At 40.0% G+C, this 24653-nt stretch overlaps 1 protein-coding gene across 1 annotated transcript in view; it reads left to right on the top strand.

The window, feature by feature from the left end:
• Positions 1 to 6796: 6796 nt before the first annotated feature.
• Positions 6797 to 24653, top strand: part of MXRA5 (matrix remodeling associated 5) — a 31805-nt gene continuing 13948 nt past the window's right edge. The window contains exons 1-4 of the mRNA XM_060233919.1: positions 6797 to 6966; positions 15464 to 15679; positions 19039 to 19168; positions 22256 to 22646. Coding sequence (XP_060089902.1) covers positions 15474 to 15679; positions 19039 to 19168; positions 22256 to 22646 — 727 coding nt within the window. The 5' untranslated portion in view covers positions 6797 to 6966; positions 15464 to 15473. The remainder of the gene's footprint in view (positions 6967 to 15463; positions 15680 to 19038; positions 19169 to 22255; positions 22647 to 24653) is intronic.

The following is a 24653-nucleotide window of genomic DNA, read 5'->3' as shown; positions in this document are numbered from 1 at the left end:
GCTGTACCAGAATGAAATTTTGGATAGCTCTTGACAAATTTAATAATATTGAAATGTGTTATAATTTTTGTATTGTTGATACGCCTTGTTTACTTTACATCTCAGTTAATATTATTGCTTACTTTATGGAATGGAATGTTTCTTTTGATTATACTACAGAAAATCCTTGATGTCCAGTCCAGAGAGCTGTCCTGCCCCCTGTCCCTTAGCTGTTTTCACTCTTGAACCTAAAGGAGCATCCAGTCCAATGTTCCCTTTATACTGAGTTAGTGTGAACTAGCTCACAGGTTTTTAAGCCACTGGCTCTCACATTTTTGTCTTAGCTCAGGAAAAATGGTTCCAGAGCAAACAAATTTATTCAGTAGCTCACAACTTTAATGCCAGCCGCTCACAAAGCAGATTTTTTTGCTCACAAGTCTCCACAGTTTAGAAGGAGTATTGATCCAGTCTCCTTGGTGGGGGGGGGGGGGTACAGGGCAGCCTGAGGCAGGAGGGGGAGTTGTTTTAGCAAAAGATGAGACAATTTCATGTATATCTTTGCCTGGTAGTAACCAAAGTAGTTTACCTCTGGTAGATGATAGAGTTTTGAAGCCTGTCTATGAAAATGGGCAGACCTGGTAACTACAGTTTTCAGTAAAGCCAAGGTGTTCTAACTAGTTTGGATGGGTAAACTGGAAGACTGCACAAGGAACAAAATTAGGATTAGAACTGTAGAGGTTGTGCATGTACCTTTAATGGAAGAGAGGATTCCCGCTATTTAGCGGGGATCAGAGAATGAAGTGGCAAGAGCCGGAAACAGAAGTTTTGAACTACATGCGTTGATCCATAATTAAAATATATGCACTTTAAGTGTGCATTGATTTAGAGATGGTATGTACACAAAAAGGATCTGGGTTATGTTTAGAATATTATTGATGCCATATTTATGTAATATTAACTCCAAGTCTTTGAGAGAAAAGGCTGAGGAGGGACTGAGGATACGAAACCATGGAGAATCCTGGGAATACGGTCCCTTACTCTCTTGTTGGGAATTCATTTTTACAACTGAATACTTGAGGGCTCCACCCAAAGTTGCAGACAAAACTAAGACACTATAGAGGCTTTTCCCCATTGGAACATTGTATTTGTTTTTGAACAAGACTCTTTGGAGGAGAGAAGAGCACCCTGAGTTTCAGTTCTGAGTAGCTGCAATTGGTGGAAGTAATGTATGGTTGTATTTAATGAATGTTTTTTTACATTGCACTGAATAGAACATATGTGCACACTGAACGTGTGAAGGTATTATTATTTTGCAGTGTTTCAAATGTTCAGCATGGAATAAAATGAAACAAAGGCAGTAAGAGTGATTACATGGAATTAGTAACCTGACCAGCTTATGCCATGAGCTTCTTTTGCAACCCCAACACCACTTAAGTTCTATTGCAAAACACCATCACCCCAGGAACAAGGAATTGGCGCTGTTAAATTATTTGGCCAATCTACATATCCCCAAACATAGAACAGCTTTTTCTCTGGCCTGTTTTAATACTCTCCTATTGGCCTTATTAGAAGGAAAGCACTGTAATATCATTTCAGAAGTGTTATACCTTGTGCTACTGAGGAAGCTGAAACAGCTGGATGTGTATTGCTGTATTGCCTATTTTACTATAACCTCAGATATACTTTCATTCAGCCTGTCCTCCATAAAAATCCAGGAATGTCGGAGGTACACTTTCTTCTAGCTGACCTTGAGCTTGAAACCTCAAACATAGGTGCAATATTCTGTGTCACCGCCAGAATCTACCAAGGTACAGTGCTGGCTTAGTGCCATATTTTCTAGTTTTGCATTTTTATTGTATTCGCCATTGCAGAGATATCTACTTTTAGAACTTTTTGAACTGTCTTGTTGATATGTTTGGTTGTTTGAGTTTGTATATCTGATTCCACTGGTCTTTGACCGTAATAAACAAAACTTCAACATCAACTAACTTTGACACATGAATGGCCAGACTCTTAATAAGGTAGACTCATGTATTCAATGAGACTACAATACAAGTCTTTTGCAAAATGAGGAAGGAGGTATGTGGCTGGCTCTGCTTCCTGTGGCAGCCATTTTAGTTTGGCTCCACCACCTGTAACAGCCATTTATGATGGTACTCACCAGTACTCCTGAAGTGTAAAAAGTTAACATATATCTCACTGGGAAGCCCCTCCATTTTTAGAGTATTATTCTTCAGCCTCTGTTGCTGTGCTATAATGCTTACTCTGGCTTCCATAAAATTCAGAATTAAATATAATTATCATTTTAAGATCTTATCATTTTATCTGAAAAGCTGACATGATTCTATCACGAACCCAATTGTTTACTGTTGTTTTCTAAATATCTGTATCATAAAGTGAATTACAATATTGACATGCACATTCTTCCCTGGACACCTTGAACTACCTTCAAATACTGCTATAGTCTGTAAATATATATTATATGCAGTTCAGACCACATTTTTAGGTTGGTGGTTTGGCATAGCAGGTGAAAGGATAGGACAGCTGGAGAGTAATTGTTGATTTTAAAAGATTTTTAAAAGTAATTGTGGAGAGGACAGCTGCAGAGTAATTGTTGATTACAGTCTTCCAATATGAATGGTATAATCACAATGGAATAATGGAATATGAATGGTATAATATACATGGAATGGTATAATCACAATGGAATAAACCCCTAAGTAAGAGGATCAGCAGAGACAGAGAGAGAGACATCAAAAACATGGATCTGTTGACAGGTTTGAACTTGACATAGCAAAGCTTCCTGAGAAAGACGGTGATACAAAACAGGCTCTGGAATAACACTCTTAAGAGGAGTTTTCTCAGTTCCTCTTTACCCAAGTTTTTTTGAAGTCCAGCAACCTGTTTCTTTTGTTGGTTTGAGGAAGGTATGGGGGAGGGGAGGCACCAAAGGAAAGATTACACACACCACATCCCCCCAAGTGACCTGTCACAATGCCCCAAACTGCCAAGCTGTGACAATAAAAAACAGCAAGGAACTATATAGGCCATGAGAACTAACAACTGTAACTGATAGCAAGAATACAAAGGGAGGGAGGATGGGCAAGCCACCACTGTAGAAAAGGAGGCCAGAGAATAGCCCTATAAGAATTGAGAAACAATTTTAATTTTTTCCCCTTGCTCTTGTCAAATCATTCATTTGTGCTGTCAATAATAAATTCAGTAATGTCCCTCATTTGCTATATTGATCCTCACATGTTTGTACATGTCTTGATGTCCCAAAACAATCCCAGCAGCAGTAACCAATGATATGGTGAGGGGGAGAATGCATTGGCAGAGGGGAAGATTTCCTACATATTCTGGAGGAAGAGAACCTGACATAGATATGCTGTTTTCAGCAGCAGCCCTGAATTCTTCACTAACAAACATTAATTTTCTAGTTGAATAAGAAAAAGATTTTTGGGGAGGAAAGCTATTCCTTGACAGAGCTATAAGTAGAACTTTGCCATTTCATTAAACCACAAAATCTTTTAAAATTTAAATTAAAACGTAATTAAGAATTAGCAGACACATATTTGAAGAAAAGTGCTACTCCTGTTATCAATAATGTAAGAACCAAGCAGTTCAACATGGTGAAAGAGTATAAGGATGAAAACAAATCTTCCATCTTGGATAGCCAATACTCATCTCATAAAATCATTTTAGACATGAGCCTATAACCTGCAATTATGGTGGGAGGGGATTGAGATAATTATGGCAATGTTGCTGTGATCAATTTTTTTAAAAAATGTTTCAGATTCTGACATTGTAAGGGATATATTCATGTTTGCCCAGAATCATTCATGCTTTAAGCTCTTGTTCTATTTTCCTTTATTGTGCATTTGGTAAAGTTTTGAGACTGAAACCAATAATTTCTGGGAGTAAACTTTCTATCACCTTTCATTATAGAGCCAAGCAACATCTGAACCATGAGTCATAAAATTTTGTACGCTCATTACAGTGAATTCATATTTGGTACATATACATGCATATATATGTTGTTGTTCAATTGCACAGTCGAGTCTGACACTTTGTGACACCATGGACCAAGTCATGCCAGGCCCTCCTGTCTTCCAGCCTCTGAAGTCCACTCAAATTCATGTTAGTTACAAGACATCTCATCTTTTGCTTTGTCTTCCCCAGCCTAAGGGTCTTCTCCAGTGAGTGCTCCCTTCTCATTTGGTGGTATTTGAACTTTAGTTTCAGCATCTGACCTTCCAGGGAACAGTCAGAGTTGATTTCCCTTAGGACTGACTGATTTGATCTTCTTGCAGTCCAAGGGATTCTCCCCAGCACCGCAACTCAAAAGCATCTATTTTTCTGCGCTCAGGAGCTCACAGGAGTGCAGCTCCTGAGTGCAGAATAATAGATGCTGTGAGTTGTGGTGCTGGAGAGAATCCCTGCTGAATCTGAGGCCTGGGTGAAACCCACACAACTTGGATATAGGTACAAATACCAGGATCATGTGGCTGAGACTTCCCATCCAATCGTCATCTTCTCTCTTAGCCAGGTGACTATCAAATGAGAGACAACTGGCTCTACCACAAAGAGTATTCACCACATAGAGCACCATATTGTATTCACATGTGCTTCACAAGGAAGTGATTATCATTGCTGGTGTACAGCAAAGAATATATACTTTCTCATGGAAGCAGCTGCAAACATTGCAAATAGCAGAAAGAAAGGCCATGTGCAAAAGAAGCCCAGTTGACAGTATTGGCTTATACCTCACAAGTAGAAAGAGTCTGATATGTTTAAAATTTACAATAATGTATCCCCCATCAGCCTATACTTCCTCCTCGTGCCTCATATATATCAAAAACTTAATTAATTCCTCTCAATTAATTGGTGGCAAGTACGGTTTCCAGGCCACCTCCAGGCTGGCAAATTCTTGGGAGATTTGGGTTTGAGTGGGTTTGGGGAGGACAGGGACCATCATACCATACAGTCCATCCTCCAAAGTGCCATTTCTTCCAGGGGGACTGAGCTCTGTAGTCCAGAGAATTGTAATTCCAGATCTCCAGACCCTGCTTCATATGTTCTTACTTCAGTAAGCATGTTGTAGAGGCTAGATTCAGTCTGTGTTCATTGAAGAAATGTTGTCTGTTGTACTTTGAGCTGAAGCCTCACCTTTTATACCCTGAGTGAAGAGATAAAATTCAGTATGTGACCATGGAAGAGCTGATATCAGATGTATTATGAATTGGTCTCATTCGCATATATGGTTTACTCTGAGTGAAGTTGAGTTGTATGAAGTTGAGAGGAATTATCCCTGATGGAGAACATTGTTCGGAAACATGTCGGATATCAGGAATACATGTCGGTATTGTACACTTTATTACTTCGTTGGAAGATACTGTACACTGTAATACATCGTAAGAAGATATTGTACACTTTATTACATTGTTGGAATTCATTTCATTCTGGGAGACTGTCCTCATTCAATTGTACCAATAGTACCGATTATTCAGTAGTGCTTATGATCACAGGTTTTGCTTTGATCTTACAGACCCTTCTAACCCAGACTCTGAGCAGATAATTAACAGTCAAAATTACCAGGTATCACTCAAACTAAAGTTCAAAATCACAAGGTTGACAGGTATATATCACAATAAAGTAAAGCAAAATCTGAGAGTGGGTTGGAAATTGAAAACAGGTGGGTGGCACTTTGTACGGGAGGCCCATTTAACCTTGGGACGTGATCACTCTGTCAACTGGCTCATCTTTTAGCAGGAGCCCCCCCCCGCCTCCCCCCCCCCCCCTTCTGAAACGGCAGTTTTCAGGCCAAAAAATGAATGCCGCAAAAATTTCGCGCAGCGCTACTTTAAACACGCCCTGCTTGTGATTTAAAGGCAGCATTCGCTTGCCAGCACATTGCACAGCCAGGCGACAGATTCCTGGCATCTGAATACTTCGTGAGCATGCGAGACAACCTGGGTGAAAAGAAGATGCTGAGCGAGCGTGTGCAATGCTGCTAGACACGTCCGTTCTTGTCACTCGCGTGGCCTCCCGTCTACCAAAGCGGGGCCCGCCGGCGGCCTCTCGTTTTGTGGCCACGTGAGGCCACCGATCCCAGGAGCGCCACGCGGCCCCCGAGCAGCCCGCAGGCGCGTCTCCCCTTCCGCTGCCGAATCAAGGAGCGCCCCCTCCCACCCCTACCTTGGCGCGACTTCGGCTGCAGCCCTCTTTCGGAGCGCCCTCCCTCCCGCCCGCCCTGCCTCGCGAGCCGCCCCCAAGGAAAGGAGAGCCGCCACTGCCGCCTTCTTCAAAACGCGCCGCACAAGGAGCTGGAGGCGAGGAGAGCGGCGCATGCCTGACACGGGCTCGGCGGGCGTCTTTCTTTCTCTCCTGGTTTTTGATCCCCGTCTAGTCTTCAGGCAGAACTTTGGCGAGGAGTCCGGAAAGCGCCTTAGTAAAGCAGCCTACAGCCCTGTCAGTCCAGACAGGAGTTGACCGGGAGTAGCGACTGGCTGTGCCTTGCCTCATACGGCTTTAGTCGCTGCTGCTGCTGCTGCTGCTTCTGCGTCACTTGGCTTTTAAATAACAGATCCTGGATTTACTTCTTGACGGCCGTGGAAACGCATCTCTTGGATGGATTCCTCCGCTCCCAGTTTAATTTAAGCTCTCCTCCCCGCCCCCGCCCCCCGTTCCACCATCATCCCTTCTCTCCCTCTTTACCCCCCCCCTCCCCGTTCTGGAGTTATGACTCTCCAAAACTGTTGCAGAAATAAGCAGGAAGGAAGAATGGACAGGCTGGCTTGAATCAAGCACCTTTGGGGTGGGATGTAAACATTTGCAGCCTTCTCTTGGTGCAAGTGAAGCGACCCAGGATACAGGGAGGTTAAACAGAGAAGTCAGTTGTGTGCATGTGGCACTAACTCCTCTTCCATTGTCCAAGGAAGGATGGACTGTGAGGACCTTTGTGCCTAAGTGACACCCTGCCAAACAGTAGGTAATATTATCTTTTCTAGTCTCTTGGGGTTATGCTGTGTCTCATTGTTCTCCACAGTTCAGTAGAGGGAGGCTTTCACTAGACTTTCTTTAACTTGAAAAAAGTAGCAATTTCAAATAGGAGGGGGTGAAGCACAGAAGCCCAAAGAATTATTTTTTCTTAGCTGGAATGAAAGGAGAGATCTGCAGAGTTTACTGGCTTTGTTTTGGAGGGTTTTTTCCCCCCTTCCTGACAGCTTCTTTTGTTATGTTGGAAAAGTTGGAATGAAAACGTTGACTGGAAGTTCAGTTTCAGGGGAGCGTTCTTTCTTTCACTGTAACTGTAATGACTCAGTGAATTAAGGGCATTCTTCTCTAATGGGAAGCATGTGCAGTAAAAATTAATCTGTGTAAGGCGTAACCAGCCCCAGTGTCTCCTAATACTGTGCACTGTATAGCTCAAGCACATCCTTCTGCTGCCCTCAGTGTGGCTGGTGAAATCATCATCCGCCCTTCTCCTGCTCAACACCTACTCATTCTCTGCTGTCTAGCAAGGAAACCTGAGGCCACCTTGGGGATAAATCCCTGGACTGGATCCCAGAGCTTCTATTTAGACAGAATGTGCAAAATCGTTGCAAGCACATGGAATAATCTGCAGAGATTGACTGGGGAAGGTTCCTTGTGGGACTAAAGATGAATTTCTTGTGATTTTACTTCAGTCTCTTAGACAGAGTTATAGGCTCATTGCTCCAACATACCTTCATGTTGTTATTATACAGAGTTTGTACAGCTCTTTAGATACTCAAAGCACTTCACATGCGTAATCACAGCAATCCTTCAGTCTCTATCTCATATATTTCTACCTGGTCAATAACACTGTGCAATCCCTAGAGGGCAGTGAGCCACAATGTAATTCTTCAGGTGTTAAAACTCATTAAGACTCTTTGTCTGCCCAGGCACTTCTTTTTTGTTCCATGCTTTTTATTAAGGAGACTTCCTGGCTGCCATTGGATATATTAATTATTAATCAGGATATACAGGTAAAACTATACAACTGTCAACAATAGCAGCAAGTACATACTGAAGGTGAATTTGTCTATTTCAAGAAATCTACACTGTTTATGCACATGCTGCTTAGTGTTTGGCACCATCCAAAAGGACATTATCTAGTAACATATTTATGGATTTCATGCTACCAACAAGCAGTGTTTAAATGCCCTCAGTTTTGATGCATGTTATTTTGAAATGTGGCAACGGCCTATGGTCCTGTTGCTATATATGCCATAGAAAGGAGATCTTCTGTGTGTCTTGTAAATGCCAGCATGACTTATTTCCTCACCTTTCCCATTCAGCTGTCAGATGATAATACCTTGCACATCATCATCATGTTTTCGCATGGACTACTTTTCAAAAAGGGATTTTAAAAAATTGTAATAGGTTCTTTCTATTGTTTTGAAACATGTTCAGAAGTTTTGCTGCTACTTGGCTCAACCAAGGCTACAGTCTTGGAAGAGACCAAAGATAATCTAGTTCCACTCATCTGGTCTCCATGGATTCTCCCTACACAATTCTGACCATTATGAGCACCACAAGCAAATAACTTGGGGGTAAAAGTTTATTTATTTTGTGTGTAATTCTCCACTTTTGTAAGGTGGTGTTCATGGGCTTTTGTAAAAAAACCCAATAAACTATGTATAGGTTGCCTTTCAGCTATAAAGTCAGTCCAGGCAGCTAACAAAAATAAAAATCTTTTGAAGTGTAAATTCAAAACCCAACAGAAAAAGCAAAGAGTAAAATCATGCGATGAACCATAGACAAGTGTTAAAGGTTAGTGAATAAGAAGACAGACTTATGATTAAAAGTATATGAGTGAGTGATACAAGGTTCACTTGATTGGCAGAAAAGGAGTCCCAAAGCCAGAGTACTTTCACAGAGAAGGCTCTTCTTGAATTCTGTGGGAAATTTCTCTTAATAGAAGGGGTACAACTTTTGCCGACTTTCCCCTTTACACTGCAGACCCCCAGCTCCACTCATGCTGTTCCTGAGAATCCCTTGACCCTCAGGAATAGCAGTTTAGAGATCATTTGGGGCTGCAGCAGGAAATCCCTTCTGTCAGCAGAGATTTACCACAGAGTCCAAGTTCTAACCTTTGTCTAACTTTCTGTTTTTGTTTTAATCCCAGGAACAACTTATGCAGTAGGTTAGGCTAAGAGATGTCAGTTAGCACAAAGGCAGATAGTGAGCTTTGTAATGCCCTCCCCCCCCCACCCCAAGAAACCAATCTGGACTTGCATCTCTCCAGTCTAAGTCTGTACTCTGTCCACAGTACCATGCTGGCTCCTAGTGCTTTGCATCTGCACTGCTAGTCTTTTCACCCTTAGCCCTTTGAAGCTGGTTGAATTGTTCACTAGCAAATGTCTACAGGCCAGTGACAGGTCTGGAGAAAAAAGTTTCCATCTAATCAGAGTGGTGCTCATTCACTGCTATGACCTTCTGAATCCATTGCAGTCAATGGGTTTAGAAGTTTTTAGTTATATTTAGGATTGTACTTAGATTCAGGTGGGCAGCCATGTTGGTCTGAAGCCATAGAACATAGTTGGAGTCCAATAGCACCTTTTAGACCAACAAAGTTTTATTGAGAATATAAGCTTTTGTGTGCTGAAAGCACACTTCATCAGCCAATAGTATTGGATGGAAGCTTACATTCTCAATATAACTTTGTTGGTCTTACCGGTGCTACTGGACTCCAGTTTTGTTCTTAGGATTGCACTGTGAGTCTGTCAATAAAGTATGTATAAGTTGTTCCAGATTTCAGAAGGATGTATATGTTCTTAATGGACAGCAAGTGTGATGTACTGGTCAGAGTGTCAATGAGGATGGGATATCCAGGTTAACTTGATTAAGAACCTCTGGCTGTCTTTGGACCAATCTTTCTCTCTCAGCCTAACCCTCCCCACTCTTGCTGTTATTAAACACAAAACTGATATGTGTACATGCATTATACTTTCCAGTGGTAGTTTTGTTAGTCTGTAGCAGCAGGACAAAAGTTGAGTCCATTAGCACCTAAAATACCAACAAGATTTTTCAACTTTTGTGAGTCAAAGCTAACTTTTTCAGATGCAAATATTTAAGTCAGAAGGTGGGATGTATGTTCCAAATAAGGGTCAGTTGGAGCCAGGATGCAGAGGTGTGATGAAAGCATCACCATCTTGATTAGAACTGGGAGATATGCCTAGAGGTGGAAAATGCAGAAAATTAGCATCTGTGATGAGAGGAGAATCTTGTGTTCCTATTCAGCTCCAGAAGGACTGTTTTCCTGAATCTGTTAATAAATTTTAGTTCAGCAGTGGGAGACTGACTTTTCTGTATCAGAATTAATCAACAAGTTCAGGACAATAGACGCACCCCCCCCCCCCCACCTGCCCAGCACTGAACAGGGACATAGGATTCTTCTTCCATTACAGATTTTCTGCATTCTCTATCTCTGTGCATTTCTCTCAGCTATAATCATGGATTATATTTTGCATTATAACTCTTCATCCTGACTCCAACTGGCCCTTATTTGTAACAGTGTTCCCAGTTTATGACCTGGATATAAGGGCTGATGGATCTTCATTCCTATTTCATAGAATCATGGAGTTGAAAGGGATATCCAGGGTCATCTAGTCCAACCCCCTGCACAATGCAGGAAACTCACAAATACCTCCCCCTAAATTCACAGGATCTTCATTGCTGTCTAGCCACTGTTTAAAAACCACCCGAGAAAGCCTGTTCCACTGAGGAATCACTCTAATGGTCAGGAAGTTCTTCCTAATGTTGAGCTGGAAACTCTTTTGATTTAATTTCAACCCATTGGTTCTGGTCCTACCTTCTGGGGCCACAGAAAACAATTCCACACCATCCTCGATATGACAGCCCTTCAAGTACTTGGAAGATGATGATCATATCACCTCTCAGCCGCCTCCTCTCCAGGCTAAACATCCCCAGCTCCTTCAGCCTTTCCTCATAGGACTTGGTCTCCATCTTCGTCACCCTCCTCTGGACCTGTTCCAGATTGTCCATATCCTTCTTAAAATGTGGTGCCCAAAACTGAACACAATACTCCAGGAGAGGTCTTACCACAGCAGAGTAAAGCGATACCATCACTTCACGTGACCTGGACACTATACTTCTGTTGATACAGCCCAAAATTGCAAAGACAAGTCTCCCCCATCCTATAACCATGCATTGGATTTTTTCCTACCTAATGCAGAACTTTACATTTATCCTTGTTAAAATTCATTTTATTGGTTTTAGCCCAGTTTTCCAGTCTGTCAAGGTCATCCTGTATCCTGTTTCTGTCTTCTGTATTTGCCACCCCTCCCAATTTAGTATCATTGGCAAATTTAATAAGCATTTCCTCTATTCCTTCATCTAAATTCTTTATAAAGATGTTGAACAAAACAGGTTCCAGGACAGATCCATGAGGCATTCCCCTTGTCACTCCTCTCCAAGAGGATGAGGAACCATTCACAAGCACAAGCAATCTGTCAACCAGTTACAGATCCACCTAACGGTAACCAGATCCAAACCACATTTTACTAACTTGTCAACAAGGATACTATGTGGAACCTTATCAAAAGCCTTACTGAAATGAAGATAAATGATGTCTACAGCATTCCCCTGATCCAGCAAGGTAGTCACTTTCTCAAAAAAAAGAGATCAGATTAGTCTGACATGACTTGTTATTGAGAAACCCATGCTGACTCTTAGTAATCACTTACCTCTGAAGAAGACCAATTTAGGTATAAACGCATCAGGTCAAGTTGAGGTTTTATGATTTTACATAGGATAGAGGCTTATGATGGGCCCTTAAATGGTTTTAGCTTTCAACAATAAATACATGTATGTTGATTTTTGATTTTTTTACACTTTGTTTTTAATGTTCGGCCCCTTAATTGCATATCAATCTTTTAGGTTTCTTATTCCAGTTTTTGGGTTAAGTTTCTTTCCCTTCTTTGTTTTTCTTACTAATCATAGCCATCCTTTCTATTTGTATCAGACAAAGTGTCAATTGTCTATTTGTATCAGACAAAGTGACCTTTGACTCATGAAAGCTTCTACCCTAGAAAATTTTGTTGGTCTTAAAGGTGCTACTGAATTCAAATTTTGTGCATTATACTTGAAATTGTTTATGTACGACTGAACAGCCTTTTCCAGCTTATTAGTAATGAAAATCCTTCTGCCAAAAAGTTATTCTTTGGCTATCTGCATCTTCTCAGTTTTTAACACACCAGTTTCAGGGTAATGAAGTCCTCCAGCCTTCTGAGTAAAGACTTCCAGCTTTTTTTTTTTTTTTTTTTTTTAAACACATTGTTTTGTAGTCAGCTGTATATGTTTCAGCATGCCAACTATCTACAGGACTGGAAGACAATGTTAAGACATAATGCACTTTCCATTGCTATAGATCAAAACCCTTACTGTGCATAATTTTCACTTAGAAAGATGAGGCCAGGATTTTGAATAGCAAGTATTCTTTTGATCTTGCAACTTCTGTTTGGCTCTTGGGAAGAGTTCTGAAAGCAGAAGTGGGTATTTATTCATTATCTAAAGGAAAGAAAATAAGCAAAATATTTAAATATGCCAACTTTTCTTGAAGATACACCTCATTAAGCACATGGTTTTTAAACTTACCACAGAGTTATTTTTTTAAAAGAAGAGACAATTTGCTTAACGAGTTGACCACAAATATTTGAGAAAGCCCTTCATCCTGACCAGCCATTTTGCTGGGATATAATGGCTTGCATATGAGGCCAATAGGAAAGTAATGATTGTTTTATTGCTTGAATATTTAAGAATGGATATATACACAAAGAATTAGCTTTGTGGAGACTAATAATTCTCTGAGCTGTTATATAGAGACAGTAGCTTGTAGGATATGAAACTGATGGGTGAATTCTCAATTTGTCCTGTTGCCTGAGCATTAGGAGCAAGGTGATAATATGCTGCACTTGTGTTTCTCTCTGGTCTTCAACACAGCAGTCTTGCCTTAAAAGGAGGGTTATTGTCCCGGTGCAAACCAGATCAGGGATGATATTGCATAATTGTAAGGGCAAACAGGAAGGGAATGGAAAACAAATTGAGTAGGAAAACAAATTGAGCAGGACAAGTCAGGGGAGGATCATAAAAAGTTCTATGCACAACCAAGGAGCTCTCTTCAGGCACTACTGACCAGCCTGTCAATAGTGTTTTCATGCTTCCATTGATAAAATTTAATACTCAGCCTAGTCAAAACCATGTTGCCTTTGCTCTGCCATGTTCTTCCCTGCAGTGGAGAAACTTCAGGGCCTCAGATTAGAGAGGGGAGAGGGTTGTGCTGTCTCCATCTTATCTTCCACCTCCTTCTCTCCATCTCCTCCGTTGTTATATGCTGAGTAGGGATGCTCCATTGAAGATCCACCCTTCCAATCCATTTCCCTGACTTGCTCCTTCCATCCACCTTCTCACTCAACCTCAAATTGAGCCCTGTCTCAGCTGCAATTGTCTCCCTGGTTGCTCCCTATGCCAGGCAGTGCTGATGATGTGACTGGCTCCATCTGACTGCCAAACTCTATTACTGAACCTAGAGCCTGCAGCCCCACCCTGCCTGTTCTGGGCATGTCCTGACCTGCCTGCTGCAACTGCCACTTTGCATATGGCTTGTCTTAGACAAAGTGAGTCTGGGGAAGGTCATGTTGTTGGACATCAAAACTGCTACTATCCTAATAGAACTTCAGTGTGTATTTTCAGGTGTGCTTACACCCCAAGACACAGAAGGTGTGATGAGAGCTCCTGCATCCAGTCTATGGGGCCTTTATTGAACATCTACCAACCTGAACTACTAGTAGTAAACTGGATGTGAACTATCTTGGCATTTAACAGTGCTTTAATGTATGTGATTCTTGTGTGTATCTTGGTTCTTTCTCTTCACTGCATACATAAAAAGAGTATGTAATGTTTTATGGGTCTCTTTGGGAGCAATTTTTAGATGTCTTGGATTCCCTCTATTTATCCATTTATGCATTTTTAGCCTGAAGGTTTCTCCAAGGATCTCAGAGAAGAATACATTGCTCTCCCATTCCCCACAGCCAACTGTGTGAATTAGGTAAAGTTGAGAAGCAGTGTGACTAGTCCATGGTCATCCAGTGACAATGGCTTGTTAGGGATTTGAACTTGATCTCTCAGGTCCTACTCCAATCACTATATCAAGCTAATTCAGTACTATAACCACTGCACCTAGACAATTTAGATCAGAATAAATGGCTCTTATTCCAGCTCTTAAAGGGTTATGCTTCCCTTCAGGGATTATATTTATAAGGTACATTTTATCCAAACAGTGCAATGTTTTCTGTGAGAGTTTGCAGAATTCCATATTTGAATACTGGTGTTAACTGAGTTTTTTTTTCCTGTTGAGCATTTAAATGCATGTTGGGTTCCTTAGATAAATACATTGAGTTTGCATTAAAATTTTGAACAGTTGTAGATATGTCACAATTTGAAATATATTTGTTTAGATGTCTTGAACAGTATTTAGATGACTGAAGTAATAATTCACTGAGGAGAACAGTTATTCTTCTCAGGTTTCAGCAAATGCCCTTAGCAATGCTGAATGGCAGATATATAAAGATTTCATTTAATTTATAGCACTGCATCTGTTTGGAAGGCAAAATACAGAACATTACTAATTATAAATTTGAACATCCTGTCTCTGAAAAGAGCAGGCTGAATTCCTATCCCACTGCTCAAGAGACAATGAACCTTCATCAAATACACAAAAAGTTGCCTGCAAATTTGACTTGTGAGTAATTATAAGATACAAAAAAGTACAGTTGCTATTTTGACTCTGGCAAAAAAGCAGCAAAATTGTTTAGACACTATACAATAGGCAAAGAAGGTTTAGACACTATGTGATAGATTATTACTTGGACATCTTAATGTTCATTTAGCAATATATTTGGGGGCTTAATTTGAGGTTATTGGGGGAGGTTACATCTGTACTTTTGTCATAGGATTGTACTGCAAATGACTAGAAAAGTGGTAATTTTATATGTGACCACAACCATAACACCGTGTTTAAACAATAAAACAGATGAATATATAGTATTTGCTTTATTGTTTCTTATCATTGTGTCATGGGCTGTGGACACACATATAAAACTTTTACCTGTCTGCTTATTTACAGAGCAATCCTAATCATGTATATTTCAAAATAAATCCCACAGAGTTCAGTTGGACTTACTTGACAGTAAATGTGTTTAGGGTTGCAGTAGCAGATAGTTACAGATAAATTTTCAAGATAAAACTTGGAAACTGACTCCAAAGTGGCTAAGATGGTAAATAACAGGAGCATCTCTTTCACAATGTGAAGGGCACATAATTTAGCCTAGATATTCAGGGGCACTTACATTAATGGTGTAGTTTAATTCATATCTAAGGTGCCATGCTGTATATATGTCTTTGTAACAATTAGTGTTGTTTTCTTTTGTATTTGAAATAGATACAGCAAAATGAGGAAATCTGAAAAGATGTTAAAGAAACCACATTTGGGGGCACTATCCGTGGTGCTGATTCTCTCTCTGGGGTTTCCAGAAAGCACACTTGCGTGTCCTCACCCATGCGCCTGTTACGTTCCCACTGAAGTTCATTGCACATTTCGGTCCTTAGTAGCTGTTCCAACAAGAATCTCAAAACATGTGGAACGAATCAATTTGGGGTTTGTATTGCAATTTTACTGTAGCATTTTACATTCTTTGAGTATAATCCTATAGAGTTCTTCCCACATGTTGCATATAGTTGAAGAATTATGCATCACTACTGAACAGTTTGCAATTTGATACCACTACTGTACACATCAAAAGCTTTGTATAAAGAATACTAGTGAAACGAAGTCTGTAATCCCTGTGTTCTTCTTCTAATTAGTATTTTTGTGAGACTGTTATATGCTCTCAAATCTCTCTCATTTCTGCCTTTAATTCATTACTAAAAGGACAGACCAACATGAAATGTGCATCATGTGCATTTTCTCTGCATTTGCCTCAACACTCAACTTCTCATTGCAGTTTCAAAATGAATAAATTATTACAGGCATTAAGATCCTGGTTAACAAACACCATAGCTTTTACATACCTTACTTTGGGAGATTTCCAGCTTCCACGTGCTAAACTGCTGCTTCCAAGATTCTACATGAAGCTACTCCCTCTTATTACTGTTCTCACCATATCTGCATTGACCTTTGGAGTATAGATATTGTCTTTCTCTTTCCATATCTATACTCACAATCATTCTTTCATTGCTTGCTCCATAGGTGTTTACTTTTATTAAGTAATCTATATCTTACCATCTCCTCCTATATTGCTGCTTCTCTTCTACACCTTTTCTGCAGTCTCTACTCACCAGTAATCATGGCTGTTGTCCTAGCATCATCATTTTAGTCTCCAATATTATCATCCTAAACAGAGTTACAATCTTCTAAGCCCATTGATTTCAAGAAACATAGAAAAGCAGTACAAATCACTCAGACTACTTGCTTCATGAATGCCTATCTTCAACTGCCCATTTTGAGTACCACATGCTACAACAATATGAAATTTTTCCGTAATGCTAATTCTGGTATTCATTTATTGTGTCATCCTGTAAAGACTCAAGCTCAACAACATATGAGAAGACTACTTTTGGCCTTGCCGCAGTGATTTCTATAAAATGTGCTATGAAAGGTGGCACAGAAATGGCTAGGTCAGGCATTCACAGTGTTCAGTTGCTATCATTTAAAATACTTTTATTATCTTTTTTATAGCACCTTTAAGACCAATAAAGTTTTATTCAGAATGTAAGCTTTTGTATGCATGCATACTTCTTCAGACAAGGGGATGGGGTACAGTGTATGCATGCATACAAAAGCTAACATTCTTTGTGTTTTAACAATTTATTGATAACATATGGTTACAAAACTTAAATACAAAAGCTAACATTCTGAATAAAACTTAGTTGGTCTTAAAGGTGCAACTTGACTCCTACTTTGTTCTACTGCTTCAGACCAACACGGCTGCCCACCTGGATCTATCTCTTTGTAGTTTCCAAAGAGGAAAAAACATTGAATTACTTTTCAGCTGTTGACTCTCATGGGGTAACATTTGGAATAGATTGTGGTTTCTTTGAGGAAGAAAAAGAAATCCCCAAACTGAAAGTGCATGACAAAATTGAGAATCCACTTATTTTGAATTGATGGACTTTGCCAGAAATAACTCTGCTTTTTAAGATCAAGAAACCTAGTCCATTAATTTATATATTTTTGGGTTTAATGGATTTAAACAATTGATGACCTTGTTATAATTAAGAATAAATAATTTCATTTTCTCAAAAAGACGAAGGCATCGCTGATATGCAGTATTTGGAAACAGAATCTCCTACGAACAATATGATCATTTAAGATAAATTTTAGCAATGAAAGATGAGTTTTTCTGAGAAAGACCAAAGGTTTATCTGAGCCACCTTCGTGGGAAGGGCAGGATATAAATCGTAAATAAAATAAACTAAACTAAAATTATCTGGTCTTTCAGTATTCTGTCTGTGACAATACTCAGGCCTAACTGCCTCAGAATTGTATAACAAAAATCACTAAAAGAACAATCCAGTCACATCCAATTACTTTTAGCTGTTTACAAGATAAGACTGTCTCTATGGATCTTCCACACTCACTGCTCTGATGTGACAGGAAGCAAGAGGAGGTGTTTTCAGAGCCATAACGTAAGATATTCCAGTTATGTCAGCACATCAAAGTTTATGTAGATTCTGACAGATCAGAAGACTCTGCTGTTTGGATCCATGCACTTAAGCTTGGCATCAGTGTCAGACCCAGGTTCCATTAATCCAAGAAGGTCAGGTCCTATAATAAAGGCAAATTTTATTTACATCACCCAAAGGATTGACCTTTCTACATGATCTGTGTTAACCTACCACTGTTCAACTGGCTGCTCTGCAAGCCAACTGATTATTCAAGAGATCAGGTCTTTGGTTAGAGCTTAGCAGTAATGCACTTTCTGAGACCTTCATGTTGTCTCTCATAATCTAATGTGGCTTTGAGTCCTGACTTTCAGTGTGTAGTCTACATAAATGTCAAGATGGATGTAGGGAAACAATGTGGTTCTGCTTTAGAAAGTTCCTCCAGTCTAAGAAGACTTAGGCCAATAAATCTTCCTAGTTCTTCCCTTAAGTTGGAGGGAGGCAACTTAGGCTGGAGGAAGTCTTCAGACTTGGCTTAGTAGAGTGGTAGAGTACAGACCAGTATGTTAAAAAAAATTCTAACAATGCATAGTGGTTTCTGTCGGTCCAATTTCAGATCATTGTGTATTCTTTCAGTATCACAAAGAGTGACCTGTAATGCAGTTTGGGTAATATGCAAATGTATTTAAACATAATCTATCTAAAGTTAAATAAATGATTACAAATTCTACAGCAATAGATACTTTATAAATTATAGTAATTATTATGTTTTAATGAGATCACAGCCCTAGTTTCTGTCTAGCCCCACACTTTTGTGATTGGAAGATCAGTGATTTTTCTTAAGAGCTAAATACATAATTGCATACTCTATTTTCGAATTTAGCAATTTAGCTAGTGGCTGTGGTTTTCTGCTTCTAGAAACAGCTTGGCAGGAATCCATTTTTAAATGTCCTTTACGCAAATCTTTATTCATTTAATGTTACATGTTTCGTTGGCACTCTTGCAGGTCTATTGCTTTGCCAGGCTCCATATCATCATCATATGGCTTCTTGCCATTAACTAATATCTTCAGTCCGTGGAGAAGGGAAAAGCCTATTCTAATTGACATCGCCAGTTTAGACTCTTAAATTGTAATTAGTATTTTTTGAAGTGGCCAAAGAAGCAGAAAACTGACTTTCAAAATCATATATAAAAATAGCCATAAATCATGCATGTCCTTGTTAGAATGCTTCATTAAGTGTGTCAAATTAAGTGGATAATTTAAGAGCAAACCAAGTTACCTAAAATACCAGGTTTTCATAGCATGCAGCTGTCATTCATTACAAAACATAACTAAATATGTTTTCTTCCCAGGTTTAACAGCATACAGAGTATAGCTGAAAACTCATTTGCTGGACTTACAAAACTAGAACTTCTCATGATCCATGGGAATGATATCCAAAATATACCTAATGGGGCCTTAAAAGATCTGGCATCATTACAGGTAGAGTCAATGTGTTTCCTTTAGAATAATAATTTTAATTTTCTACTCCTCTATCAATATTTTTGGTATGGGGATCCACAAATAAAAATTTACTTGGTATTGTGACCAGTGTTCCCTCTAAGCTATGGAGTCTTATGAGCAAAAATTCTACTTTGTGAGCTACTGGTATTAAAGTTGTGAGCAAACGATTTGGCTACTACATAAATTAGTTTGCTCTGGGGCAATTCTTCCTGAGCTGAGACAAAAATGTTTGAGCCAGACACTAAATAACTGTGAGCTAGCTCACACTAACTCAGCTTAGAGGGAAAACTGATGGTGACCTATTGATTTATTGTCACATGAATTGTGGATCATAGGTTTTTTGCAGCCATCGTTTCCGTGTATTGTAACTGCAAGATTGCTTATTTTATAACTGTTACTTGAATATCTGAGCAAAAATTTACTTAATGTGAAATTGTTTAAATATTTATTGTACTTCCAAAATTAGTCAGTTTCTTTATGCAGATGTAAGACCATAACTTTCTGATTAAACATTATAACTTTATGAGCTATAAAAAGTAATCTAAAACATACAGTTTTACAAGCTGTGTTAGATATAATGAAGTAAGAACCTTTTAATAGTTTTATTCACAATAAAGTACATTTTAGCTAGTATCACTGGGGTGGCTGAGCATGCATTTTTTCATCCAATAATGCATGTCTTCTGCACTCCTGTCAGCAGGGGTGGAATTCTAGCAGGAGTTCCTGATGTAGCCAATCCTCTAAGAGCTTACAGGGCTCTTTTTTGTAAGCTCTTGAGGATTGGCTGCATCAGGGGTGTGGAGTCTAATATGCAAAGTAGCTCCTACTAGAATTCCACCCCTGCCTGTTATAACACACAGTCCTATGCACGTGTACTCAGTAGTAAGTATCTGTATTCAACAGGACTTACTCCAGGTAAGTGGGCATAGTATTGCCTTATAAGTAAGTCCCATTGGGTTAAATAAAATTTACTTTGGAGAAAACACTCCGAAGCAGATAAGGTGGAGGATTTAGCCTGTTCCTTACCTGGGAATACAGTGTCTGGGCCCCAGCCCCTTCTACCTCACTTACTTCTGCTCTAAAGTAGAGACTGTGAAAGGAAAATATGAGAAAGTGGTTGTTGGTTACTTTGGTTGCTCCCTATTTATTGAAAGCTTCAGATTTCAAACCTGAAGTTCCTTTCTTGGTTCATTCATTTCATTTATTCAGGAAAGCTACACAATGCATAAACTTTTGGAAAAAACAAGTGAGGATGTGCAATACTTATGGGGGATTCCTTTCCCCTCTTAAGTTTATTTGCTCCTCCAGTCACTGCCAGGTAAGAGAAGGAAGAGATCACCCCACAAGTATTGTGCCCCCCACAGTTTCCGCCACTGCCACCAGGCCTCTGTGCTCCCCCCAACCCTCCTAACATTGCTGTTGGTGAGCCCAGCATGGCTCCAGGCAGGTCCAATTCCTGAAGCCCCTCCACCTTCAAGGCTTCTGCTGCTAGGCTGCTGATCTCCCATCCCTCTCCACCATTGATCCTGGAGAACCCAGGTTGGCCCCCAGGCTTGATGTTTCTTCTCTGTGGAGTACCAAACTGTAATAATCTCCATGCTATTGCCCATGACCCCCTCTCCCCTTCAAAAACAGGCAAGCACCCTCACATACACACGGCCTGGGAGCTGCTGCTGCTGCTGCACTAAGCAGGGTTGGATCAAGCAGCAGCAAAGAAATGACACATCTGAAGCAGGTAGGAGCATAGGGAAGATCATTTATTTGGCAATTTGTTGCAACTGCCACAGCACATGCAAATCACAAGTGGTTTTTAAACTAGTGACAGACCATTAAGAAACAGCTTGGTGATCTTAACATCAAAGGAAATGGGGAGGTGGCAGTCAAAAGAAAGAAAAAAATGCAGTGCAGCAAAGTAAGGAGCTCCAGTTTTAAAAAAAAACTTGGAGGACCCCAAAAGCCCAACAAATATACATCAAGAAGGAGCCTAACCCAAACCCATTCAGAAGGCTGCAGCAAAGCAGCATCTCTGGTAAAATTAGGGGAGATGCTTCAAATCAACAGGTAAACTTACCTAACCCAGGTGGCAGGATAAGATCCAAGGAGCTCACTATCTCCCACTTATTCTCACCCCCACTGGATCCTCCAGCCTCCATCTATCTCTGCCTCATCCTGTCAGTTGGCAAATGAAGGGGAGGATAGAAAACCATTTTGTTTGGTTTTGCAAGCACCTCAGAGTTCACCTCATATATCTACCAGGAAGACCATGATGAAGTTGCTGCCTCTGTGCTAGGCAAGAAGGTATTCGTGCTTCTTTTCTGGTATGCAAGCACAGCTACAACTTCACCCTTGCTCACTACCAACTGCTGGCTGGCAGGCTTACTACACACTGCCTTTTCTAGCTCAAAGATTCAGCATTAGTTTAGCTGAGTACAAGGGAAGGAGGGGAAAGGAACAACCACCAATAGGAGCCTGCAATCCACTTTCAGAGGCTTTTTTGCCACTTATGGGCTGTGATTCACAGGTTGGGAAAAGCTGTTCTACCCTATTCCAAAACATTCTGTTGTGCATGCATAGACTTTACATGGCTCCTGAACTTCATATAAGCCAAGACTTCTGTTCTCTTAGGCACTAGATAAAGCTCCATGAATGCAGAGGAGAAACCCTTAGTCATCCACGTCAGTGACCTATTGTAATGAAATGAGTTAGAAGAATGCTCCTTCAGTTGAATGTTGAGCAATTAGCTTCTGTTGTGCATTGAGTAGTCATTTTTATTCCTTGAAGATCCTGAAGTTTTGAATGAGTCTGTTGCTATGGTTCATAATGTTGTTTAATGTCTTATTTTTGGTCCTGTTCCATAGAACATAAATCATATTTAAGAGTCCGTGGAATCAATGGAACAAGTTAGATGCACCTCTCTTAAATCCCTTTGATTTCAATAGAACTTAAGTGTGATGACCTTTCTCTGAATCAAAGCTACTGCATTTTCCTGTGTTACGTTCTCTGCTTTTCTGAAATGCTATATCACTGTTGAAAACATTAATCTACTGATTTTCCTCTGCCACTTAGGTATTCAAAATAAGCTACAACAAATTGCAAGTTTTAACTGGTCAAACCCTTCAAGGGCTTTCCAGTTTAATGAGACTACATGTGGACCACAACCGAATTGAATTCATCCATCCAAATGCTTTTAATGGATTAACTTCCCTACGTCTTCTCCATTTGGAAGGAAATTTACTTCAGCAGCTTCACCCCAACACATTTTCCACATTTATCATCCTTGATTATTTCAGGCTGTCAACAATAAAGCACCTCTATTTGTCTGAAAATGCTATTAGAACACTGCCTGTGGGCATTTTTCAAAAAATGCCAATACTAGAGAATGTTTATCTTCATGGGAATCCCTGGTCCTGTGACTGCAGGTTGAGATGGCTCCTTGAATGGAATGAAAAGTCTCCAGGTAAGAGTTATTTCAGGAAACTAGAAAAGTACTCCAGCAAAAACCTGGTACATATATTTTCTATTCCTTTGTTATGGGCAATCAGGGTTTGGTTTATTTATGTATCAAGGTTATAGATTGCCTTTCTGTGATTTACTGTAGATTTCAGTGAACAAAACAATAGCAAAAAAATTCTCATCATATATGAAAATGCATATTTGAAATGATTCTGTGATTTGTCAAATACAGGGGTGATTGATAAAGACCAGGGATCTGAGTCATTCCTGAATGACATGATGTTATACAGTACTTACATGGTCATCGTGTACTGAGGGCCCAACTGGATCTTGTGTTAAGGGCTTGATTTCTCACCTGAATCCTTTTGCATTTATAAATGTTTAGATAAGAACATAAGAGAAGCCATGTTGGATCAGGCCAACGGCCCATCCAGTCCAACACTCTGTGTCACACAGTGGCAAAAAATTTTATATATACATACACACTGTGGCTAATAGCCACTGATGGACCTCTGCTCCATATTTTTATCTAAACCCCTCTTGAAGGTGGCTATACTTTGGTTGCCACCACCTCCTGTGGCAGTGAATTCCACATGTTAATCACCCTTTGGGTGAAGAAGTACTTCCTTTTATCCGTTTTAACCTGTCTGCTCAGCAATTTCATCGAATGCCCACAAGTTCTTGTATTGTGAGAAAGGGAGAAAAGTACTTCTTTCTGTACTTTCTCCATCCCATGCATTATCTTGTAAACCTCTATCATGTCACCCGGCAGTTGACGTTTCTCCAAGCTAAAGAGTCCCAAGCGTTTCAACCTTTCTTCATAGGGAAAGTGCTCCAGCCCTTTAATCATTCTAGTTGCCCTTTTCTGGACTTTCTCCAATGCTATAATATCCTTTTTGAGGTGCGGCGACCAGAACTGCACACAGTACTCCAAATGAGACCGCACCATCAATTTCTACAGGGGCATTATGATACTGGCTGATTTGTTTTCAATTCCCTTCCTAATAATTCCCAGCATGGTGTTGGCCTTTTTTATTGCAAACGCACACTGTCTTGACATTTTCAGTGAATTATCTACCACGACTCCAAGATCTCTCTCTTGGTCAGTCTCTGCCAGTTCACACCCCATCAACTTGTATTTGTAGCTGAGATTCTTGGCCCCAATGTGCATTACTTTGCACTTGGCCACATTGAACCACATCTGCCACGTTGACGCCCACTCACCCAGCCTCAACAGATCCCTTTCAGTTATGGTGGCTCACATTCTTTTTGGGTTCTGTTGTCAATGCATGATCTGTGTGCCAGCTTCTCTTGTTATTTTTACTCCAAGAGAGAGTTGCAGATGGGGAGGTATTTGTCAGAAAACTACAGAACTTGGCATGTCAGAGAGAAGGCTGGTTTCTAAATCTTCTCCTTGGGTCAGCAACTGAGTCCTGCCATTTTCTTATGGGCATGATTATAGACAAACTGCTCTCTATATACCTGAGCAAAGACTATGACTTGTTAGAAATGCAGGTAAACATCATACCAACAGCTGTCCCTAAAAAACAAAAAAATTGTCCAGGAATCAGGGCCAACAAGGGAGGGATTTTTGCATGCTGAGGCAGAGGGTGTTCCCAAGCAACCTTGAGAATGCATTCTAAAATATCACACGGTGTTGTAAAGCATTCTGTGACATATTCTCATTCAAACAGATACCCATATAACCGATATAAGTGTAACAGAAATGGTGATTACAGAATCCTCAGTGATGATAGTCTGGGAAGGGATGCCAGACTTAAAAGCAGGTTGAAGAATTTGACAAGTGGTAGGAATAATGAAAGAAAAACAAGAAGATCCACCCAAATCAAAATATTTTTAAAATATTTCAGTATCATTTTTTTAGGGTTATAGAATTGAGTTGAAAACTAAAGTGTTATTGGGCAGTTTCTGGTACTCAGGACAGATGAGAAGTGTAACAATAATGGAATGTGTAGAGGAGAAGCTCTTGTGTGGAGCCAGGGTAATGCAG

This window comes from Heteronotia binoei, chromosome 3 (assembly GCF_032191835.1).
Source record: "Heteronotia binoei isolate CCM8104 ecotype False Entrance Well chromosome 3, APGP_CSIRO_Hbin_v1, whole genome shotgun sequence".
Classification (NCBI taxonomy): Eukaryota; Metazoa; Chordata; class Lepidosauria; order Squamata; family Gekkonidae; genus Heteronotia; species Heteronotia binoei.
Note: the sequence above shows the minus strand (reverse complement) of the source record. Positions and strands in the feature narration are given on the sequence as shown.